Source organism: Papilio polytes, unplaced genomic scaffold (assembly GCF_000836215.1).
Source record: "Papilio polytes unplaced genomic scaffold, Ppol_1.0 DF824493.1, whole genome shotgun sequence".
In the NCBI taxonomy this organism is placed as follows: domain Eukaryota; kingdom Metazoa; phylum Arthropoda; class Insecta; order Lepidoptera; family Papilionidae; genus Papilio; species Papilio polytes.
Window position 1 is genome coordinate 592,136 of NW_013524711.1, and position 9,864 is coordinate 601,999.

At 34.9% G+C, this 9,864-nt stretch overlaps 1 protein-coding gene across 1 annotated transcript in view; it reads left to right on the top strand.

Moving 5' to 3' along the window:
* The window catches only part of LOC106103010, an 18,381-nt gene extending 8,517 nt beyond the window's left edge, over nt 1-9,864 (top strand). The window contains exons 2-9 of the mRNA XM_013282679.1: nt 1,492-1,663; nt 4,455-4,589; nt 4,815-5,525; nt 6,763-6,881; nt 7,118-7,249; nt 7,716-7,970; nt 8,943-9,056; nt 9,684-9,864. Coding sequence (XP_013138133.1) covers nt 1,493-1,663; nt 4,455-4,589; nt 4,815-5,525; nt 6,763-6,881; nt 7,118-7,249; nt 7,716-7,970; nt 8,943-9,056; nt 9,684-9,759 — 1,713 coding nt within the window. The 5' untranslated portion in view covers nt 1,492 and the 3' untranslated portion in view covers nt 9,760-9,864. The remainder of the gene's footprint in view (nt 1-1,491; nt 1,664-4,454; nt 4,590-4,814; nt 5,526-6,762; nt 6,882-7,117; nt 7,250-7,715; nt 7,971-8,942; nt 9,057-9,683) is intronic.

A 9,864-nucleotide genomic window follows, 5' to 3' on the forward strand; every position in this document is an offset into this window, starting at 1 on the left:
TTTAGTGTACTGTTTTTTTGAGAATATTTTGTTTTTGGTGTATTTTGTTTTGTTTTTAGTGCATTTTGTTTTGTTTTTCGTGTATTTTTATTGTTTACATTTTTCAAATTATCAATTACAAATGTCAAAATGACATGACATGGTTTAACCTTGCTTCCTTGATGTTGGCAGCAACTTATGGTCTCTTTCCAACATTAGGGTTTTATCCAAAATATTTACCCTCTAAGTTTAACGGCGTGAAAATATATAGTCTAAAGCGTGAGGTAAGTGTAGGGCTTTGTATTAAAAAAAAGAGTTATTCGAAAATATAATCACAGCATATTTTCTGACATCTTAGGCAACAAAGAAGTGTGTGTTTACGCTTTATTATAATAGTATAGATTACTGTCCCAGATTTTTTTATTCTACTCTAATTATACGGTAACCTACACCCAGCCTTATACCGTGAGAACTGTATAATCCCAAGCGAAAACCACTCTTATTGTTTAACTGTAAGTTGTATAAATTACACGATATTGTCAAGCGATCGGAGAAAACGCAATTAAGGTGTTATTTGCGTGACAAGTGGTTATTAAGACTTTCTAAGCATTTGTTTAGTGGTATATGTCTAGACAATGTAATATATTCTGAATGAGGAAGTGTAACATTTTCTATACTATTAAAGCGTAAACACACACTTCTTTGTTGCCTAAGAACTCAGCAATTACACCATATTTTTGAATAACTCGTTTTTTAATAAAAAGCCCGACACTTACGTCACGCTTTAGGCTATCTATTTTCACGCCATTAAACTTATGGGGTAAATATTTTGGATAAAACCCTAATGTGGGAAAAAGACTATAAGTTGCTGCCAACATCTAGGAAGCAAGGTTGTCATCATGTCATGTCATTTTGACATTTGCTAATGATAATTGGACAAATGTAAACAATAAAGTAATCACAATTTCATGCAGATGAAGCCGCACGGGAACAGCTAGTCTGCCTATAATTGCGAAAGTTTAAATGGATATTAACATCGTGAGCACCTTAGACTATCGCAAAACTGTTTAGTCTCGCTTTGATATGAGCTTATGGAGTAGCGCAAACTCGATATATAGTTGTGCAACTAAACAGTTGAAGCTGCGAAATAATCGACAATCGCACAATCGTTGTGCAATTATTTAGTCAAAGGCAGTTAGGTAGCTCAGAAAGTTAAGATGGATGTTTGTTAGAGTTTGTAACCTAAACTGCTGAACGGATTTCAATGAAATTTGGTATAGATGTAGAGGATAGTCTGAAAGAACACATAGGCTACTCACTTTTATTTTTTTAATTCCACGCGGACTCAGTCACGGGTGATAGCTAGTATCTTTATGTGTCACAGATATAAAATAGTCTAGAAGAACAGATAGATTGTTTACTAAATTTTTTTTGTGAATTTAACACAAGGAGGCGGATTTTTAACAACTATCCTACCTGTGATCGGTTTTTAAAATTGAAATATTATTTCAGAATGTTCCAATACGAATACGAGAAGCGTCCACCTTCATCCACCTCGTATGACAGTCGGGCAGCCATGACACCCCCTTGGGGTTATACTGCGGGAACTACGCCCCCCAATGATCGAGCCCGTAGACCCCTCCCGCCGAGACCGGTGTGCGACAGAATACCAACCAAGACTACTGTAAGTAACAAGACAATTTATGCCTGCATCTGATTTGCATGATTACAGTCGGGAATACTATCGGTCCACTTAAAAAACTACAATCGTTTGAACGTATTGAAACGAGACGCGTAACAAAAATCTGCCTTTGTCTGCCCACTGCATGGGCATAGGCCTTCCCCAATGCCCTCCCAGGAAAGACCTAGAATGCGGGCCACGGACGGGGACCAGGAACGTGGGGTGTCCTTCCAGATGGACCGACGACTTAGTGCGCACGGCGGGTAGTCGTTGGATGCGGAAGGCGGAGGACCGCATTCTGTGGAAGGCATTGGGAAAGGCCTAACAAAAATCAATACACGGCTCCTTATCCTACCCCCGTAGTCGCGCGACAGGTTTTTGTTCTCCACATAACTTTATCATACGTAATCTCAGTTACTCCCTTCATCATGTCACCTTTCACACAATACATCTCTTTCTCCGTCTACCTCTACTGCTGTACCACACTCATAACTTACGTTCTCCTTGTTTATTTTTATTGTTATCCCTTCGTGCACTTACTGCTAATCTAATTAGTTTTTTTAAGATTTAAAAGATTTATTTATAAAGTTACAAAATTTGTTTCAATACAATTGTGGTCGATCGCCTGGTTCCTACACTAGGCTCTAGGCCCGTCTTGTAGGAGCCAGGGTTCTTCCGTCTTAGTGCTAGTTTTTTTAGAACACTAATATAAATCTAAACAATATGTGTATAGGCGCTAATGTATGTGTGATTATGTATATTTATGTGTAGTATTTATACAAATGTAGTTATTTGTAAGTGACGGAGTTTTCGTTGCAATAAACAATATTCTCCAGAATTGGAACACTTCGTATTCCCGCTACTGTACATCGCGTTGCGCCGGTAGCTGTTAATTTAGTTGTAGCCGCTGAACGGTTCAAAGCTGCCAGCTTTTGAACCGATTAGTTGATTTACGGGATTGCTCTCAACCGTCACTCCTCTCTGTCCCCACGTGAGAATAAAAACTTTCATCCGTCCCACTTTTCGTCTCACTATCACCAGTAAGGTAACAGATGGAACCGTTATGATTTAAAATAAGTTCCAACCGTCCTCTCGTTGCAAAAGGTGGGACAGATGAAGCTTTTTATTTTAATCTGTCTCCACGTGGGGACAGAACGGGGTGATGGTGGGGAATAATCCGATTTACGCACGTCTGTATCAAACTGAAATGCCAATTTAGTTTTTTTATTTGTAGCGTTTCGAATTACGAATTCGACATAGACTAACGGTAGTTTTTATATCTGTAACGGATAAAGTTAAGTAAACCATAGAGTTTTTACTTTTTTAATTGCTAACCTCTTTATTGACGCATTTGGTACAGCCAGCAACATCTTACAAGAGCTGTCTCATCTGTCTGTCGCATGAGACTATAAAAAGTTTATTTTGTTGTGTACAATAGCTTTCGCCCACGACTCCGTTCGCGTGAAATAATAAAAACAAAAATGAGTAGCATGTGTTCCAGACCTACCAAATTTCATCGAGATCCCTTCAACCGCTGAGACGCCAAACTCTAACAAACATCCATCTATCTAAACTTTTGATATTGGATAACAATTACCGTTACCATGGCAACCTTGCTCCCTTGATGTTGTTAGCCTGCAATTTTTGCCCCTTTCCCGCATGATGTTTTTTCCAAATCATTTACTCCCCTTTTTTTTTCTTTTTAGAAGAGTATTTTTTATTTCTGTATAGATATGTAATTAGTACGGCCGGTTACCCTAATAATTAAGCTATATGTTACTTGAGTGCGAAGAAGACAGCTGAAAATCAGCGCAGGAACGGCTTAGTCCGTCCTGCATACGCTGAGCTGGCTACCTTTTGCCACGATTATGTTTCCTTTAGAATAAGTCCTTTTATGTAATTTCTATTTTGTGGCAATTCATTCATTCATTCATTCATTCATTCATTCATTCATTCATTCATTCATTCATTCATTCATTCATTCATTCATTCATTCATTATTAATTAATTAATTAATTAAATGATAATTTATAATAATGATAATATATAATAATTGATGATAATTAAATGAATGAATGAGTGAATGAATGAATTAATGAATGAATTAATTAATTAATTAATTCATTCATTCATTCATTCACTCATTCATTCATTCATTCACTCATTCACTCATTCACTCGTTCACTCATTCACTCTTTCACTCTTTCACTCATTCACTCATTCACTCATTCACTCATTCACTCATTCACTCATTCACTCATTCACTCATTCACTCTTTCACTCATTCACTCATTCACTCATTCACTCATTGACTCATTGACTCATTCACTCATTCACTCATTCACTCATTCACTCATTCACTCTTTCACTCATTCACTCATTCACTCATTCACTCATTCACTCATTGACTCATTCACTCATTCACTCATTCACTCATTCACTCTTTCACTATTTCCGTCATTCACTCATTCACTCATTCACTCATTCACTCATTCACTCATTCATTCATTCATTCATTCATTCATTCATTCATTCTAAGTTTAATAGCGTGCAAATGTATACACTAAAGCGTGTCGTAAGTGTAGGACTTTTTATTAAAAATTATTCAAAAACATATTATAATTGCTGACATACAATAACTAAATAGTGTGTATACACTTTATTATATTGATGTAAACGAATAAATGCTTTATTATTTCATTCTAATTGAAAATATAGATTTAGATATATAGATATAGAATAGAATATAGAATATAGAATGTAGAATATAGAAGTATAGATTGTAACTTTTCAGGTACCTTTGAAGGTTTGGGTGATAGCAAGCGCGTCTTGCTTCTCAGTTTGCGCGGCGCTAGTGCTCGCCACTGTTGTTATAACTAAATGGGGTGCGACAGAGACGTACAACACACAAGAGGTCTTCGAAGCACCGGTAAGTTGAATGTTAGACAGAGATAACAGTATTGACGTAGTTTATATTTTGAGTTTAATTCCCGCTATACTTTTACAAGCGGTACTGTCGAATTGTTGGCAATGTTTTCAACTGTTCGGTTAAGATTGAAGACTAAATTTTCATATAAAATAAAGAAAATACGAATATATTTTTATTAATGAAAGAAATAACTTGTTAACAGATTTATATTATTTATTTTTTTAGGAGCCTATATATTCAAATCCACGTATGTATCCAAGAAAAAATATAAAATTTCAAGAAATACAAACAACAACAGAAACAGACAACGAAATCCACGATCCTATAATACAAAAACTTTCAATATTCAAAAACATAGTATCCAATAGAGAAAATAAAAAAGAAAAAAACCTTGTATCAAAACCTCAAATACACCCAATACACGACACAACAATGCATCACGCGGAAAAAAAGATAGAAAAAAAACAACAAGCGATATACACAGAACAAAAACTACCGGAATTCAAACATAAACTACCGGAAATAGACAACACACCTTTAGTTGGATATAAACATGACACAGATTATGAAGAATATTACAACGATGTTAATTTATATGAAGATTATTTAGAAAGCAACACAATGACTAGTTATTTAATAGAAAAAGTACAAGAATTACACGATTGGATAACATCTGATCCAGATTTTAATGGCAACACCAAACGAGAATCGAGTAATCAATTCGGACAAGTTTTGAAAGCATTAAACGAAAGTATTATAGAAGGGAATATATCTAAAGTTATGAGTAAACTTAAAGATATATATCTAAGTGATAATAATACACAAGTTACGAGGAAAGTTATTTTAAGTAATAGCACAGATTTACTTTCGTTCGGTATTCTCACTTTAGATGTAATGTTGTTACATAATATACAGTTAATGGCTTGGGAGAATCAGGTATGGAATTAAATTAGTATTTTCAAATTTACCTTTTTTTAAGCTGTACCCGTGCGACTTCATCCGCATGAAATTATTTTATTGTTTACATTTGTCAAATTATCAATAGCAAATGTCAAAATGACATGACATGATAACCTTGCTTCCTTGATGTTGGCAGCAACTTATGGTCTCTTTCCCACATTAGGGTTTTTATCCAAAATTTTACCCCCTAAGTTTAATTGCTTTTTATTAAAAAAAGAATTTTTCAAACATATGGTGTAATTGCTGACATCTTAGGCAACAAAGAAGTGTGTGTTTACGCTTTATTATAATAGTATAGATTTTTGTATCGTAAATCCATAATGTTGCCAGATTCAGGTTTAATTTTCCTCTAATATTTCAATAACGTTACTAACTATCGATTTTTTTTGTCTTAGTTTAATTACTAGTCTATAATAATATTATAACGAGATAATATTTTTATTTTTGGATTTTCGTATATCTAAATAACTCAAAAACAACTGGGGAGATTTCCAAAATTCTTTCATCTTTAAAAATTTACGTTATCAGTGTACACCATAGGCTATACATTTTACTATAATTTATTTCCATGCAGACAAAGTCGCGGATAAAAGCTAATCTTATATTTTTTAATGTATTTGTTGATGCGTGTGATTCTCATGTTGCAATGTGTTTTGAGATGAATAAACTAGCGCCCTGGTCATTATTACTTTCCTCTTACTTACACCTGGAGCGTCGGTGGCTCAGTGGTTTGAACACTTGACTTGTAATACAGGTCTTGGGTTCGAATCCCGCTGTACCAATGTGATTTTCGATTTTTCATATGTACATAATTTACCCGACGTTCTTACGGTGAAGGAAAACATCGTGATGCAGCACATATCGGAGAAGAAATTCAAAGATATGTGTGAAGCCAAGCAACCCGCAGTGCAGCGTGGTTGACTATGGCCTAGTCACCCCTTATTAGGGTAGGCTCCGAGCCCCTCGGTGGGGACGTATAGTGAGCTGGTGATGATGGTGATGACTTACACCTGGGGGGTAAGAGAGGGAGGTGTTAATAGGGCATGTGACTGTAATTCACAGATCTCTTTCTGTTAGGCGTCTTTTTTTGATATTTCTAAGGTCATTGTGACTTTAGGGTAGGGCATTTCCCCTCATACACTTTTAGGCAATGTGCCTATGTTTTGGTCTTAATGTCTTCTGTCACGGTTGTAGATTTTATATTTTATTTTAGGAAGCGGCGAGGGTCAAAATGCTGAAAGACCCCGAGGTGTTTGCGTTCAACGCTTTGTTTTTAGAACCAGGGAAAGTAGAGGCGAAAAGAAATGAAATATACCATCAGGAAATGATAGCGTAAGAATATATCATACTAATATTATAAATGCGAATGTTTAGATGGATGGATATTTGTTAGATTTGCCTGCGCTGCTGAACGGATATCGAAGTAGAGGATAGTCTGGAAGAATACATGGGCTACTAAGTTTTTATTTTTTTTTTATTCCACGCGAACGGAGTCTCGGGCGAAACCTAGTGTTACTATAACTTAAAAAAATACAGAACAAAAAACGTTTAATATCTTTTTTTTCCAGTAAACGTCAAAATCGTCCAGAAACGGCGGAAGAATTCGATTTCGGAAAGAATCTTTTGGATAATGTTCTAGAAATAGGTTTGAGTACTGCTCGGGCGGCCATACACCTCGGCAGAGCTTATAAGAACACCAAGTACGTAGTTAAGGAATTAAATTTACACCCCACTTAATTACCTTATACAATATATTTCTATGACTATTGTCGCTGCGAAACTCTAAACATGGAATAAATAGGAATTATTTTGACTGTACTTTTTTATAAAAATTTCTCTAATCTACCCATTTCTTATAGTTCAACACAAATAAATATAGCCAAGGTACCAAATATAGTTATTTTTCAAGTCTTACGATTGTCGCTTGTCAAGACAGATGTGGCCATCTTGGATTTAATTTAGTTAAATATATTTTAATTCTCAAGTCCTTTCATTTGATAACCATATTGAGGTAGTTGTACAAAATTTAAACAGCATTTTGTGACGACCATTAATTTTTTTCATATTGCAACAATCAAGCTAGTACTCTGTTAGTCAAGCTTTTTAATTTAATGCCCATGTTTAGTAAGAATAAACTTACCTTATTTATTTTGTAAAATATTTCAGGCAATTATTAACACAATTATCAAATAAAGAAAATATAAATTCAAACATACAGAATCAACTTTCCCGCAACATAGATGGCAACACTCAAGCGCTCAATCTTCTGCAAACGTCATTCAATAAAAGTGACAGCTCCAGTGTTGCCAACAACACGCAAATTTATACCGATTTGGATTGCGTTTGGTTTTTGTATTGCAAGAATTTGATCGCAACAGCGAAATTAAATGCACCGTATGGTACTATGGCTAGAATTAATGGGTAAGTATTTGACATCATAGTATTATAAAAGTTAAAGTTTGGATGGATGGATGTTTGTATTTTTTTTCAACAAAAGGTGGCAAACGAGCAAGCGGCCACCTGAATCCACCAAAATGGCGAAGCGACCGCTGCCAATAGACATCCGCAATTGCAAATTCGTTGACTACTCTTATCCGACAGAGGAGGAGATGCGCATAAAGAGGATATTTCCCCTTCCTATGTATCTCATCCTCCGTCAAATCCACTTCCCCTTCCCATCCTCTCCCTATAAGAAAAGGGCGGTAAAGAGAAAGGGACTTAAATTAGGCCTCCGGCACACTCATCAGACTGTACACGGAATTGCTTCCACTTCACGCCTGTCTGTGTGGTCGTGGTATTGGGGGCGTGCCGGCCTGCAGTGCTAACATGTTAAAGCGGGCACTACCACTGTTATCCTAAACTGCTTAACTAATCTTGATTAATGTCATACATGTAGAGGATAATCTGAACTGAACTAGTATAGGATACTTATTTTGTTTTTTATTCCACGCGAACGGAAACGCGGGTGAAAGCTAGTACTATTTTTTTACTAAATATCTGTAAAACCGCTTAACGGATCTCGTTGATATTTAGCACAGATGTAGACCATAGTATAGAAGAACACAGACTACCTAACAAATTTATTGTTAATTCCGAGCAAAGTCGCGGGTAAACACTAGTTGTCTATAATTATATCATTTATCTATATAATAAAATTATAGTCTCTATGTATATGTCACTTCGAAAAAATCACATTCCATATTTGCTTTAGCAAAAAGAAAACTCTTTTTTTTGCCGTCTTTCTGTTGATAAGTCTATGTTTGTTACTTTTGATCCTCGGAACTATTAGACCGATTTTGACTGAACTTTAGCAAGAAGGTAGCGGATGTATTCAGGAATGTTATAGGCGTTTTTTATTATAGCTTTAAGTTAACAATAAGTAATTTTTTACAGTCTAGCTTTGCGTATGCTGACAGGAGAGTTGTCGACTGACCGCGCGTTAGACACGATGCTGTACGAAGCTCTCACAGGATGGACTGAACTAAAGTGTCAAGATATGTTCCCCAGGTAAATGTTACTTACTAATATTATAAATGCGATAGTTTAGTTTGTTTGTTAAACTGCTGAACGGATTTCGATGATTTTCATACAAGTAGAAGATAGTCTGGAACACAAAGGATACACACTTTTGTTTATTTTTAATTGCACATAGACGGAGCCGCGGGCTAAAGCTAGTAGTAATATGAATAGGAAAGATACGTATTTGTATGTAACGAATAAACTTAAAAACTACTGGATTTATTTTAATAATTCTTTCAACATATCGGATACATTTTTATTTGAATTTTAATTTTGCGCAGAATTCACGGTTAAATGCTATTTATATAAACTGAACATACAAAATCAACTTTTATTAATAATTATTATTATATGTTATATTATTAAAATAACATATTCATAAATTAACTAATATTATTATTTTTGTGTCCAACATTGGGATATACTGCCAATTCCTAAAATAAGTTCGAAATCCTAGGTTTGTTTTCCAAAACCGCTTAACGGATTTCCATAAAAGCACAGAACTAAGTCTGGTAAAAAAGAAACACTATTTACTAAGTATTTTTTTTTAATTACTAGTGGAACGGACGACAGGATTTTTTTATTTTGTTTTTAAATATTTTCCTTGTCTTCTAGGTGTAGTAAAATGAACGCAGCATCAATAGTAATGGATACAATCGTGCAATCAACAAGGAAGATGCAACCAAAATAACTTCGAAATAAAATCTACTAAAACCGTAGAAATTTTTTTTAACAGCAACATTATTTATGACCAGTGACTTTTATAAATGTTGTCATGTTTAAAAATAAAATTACA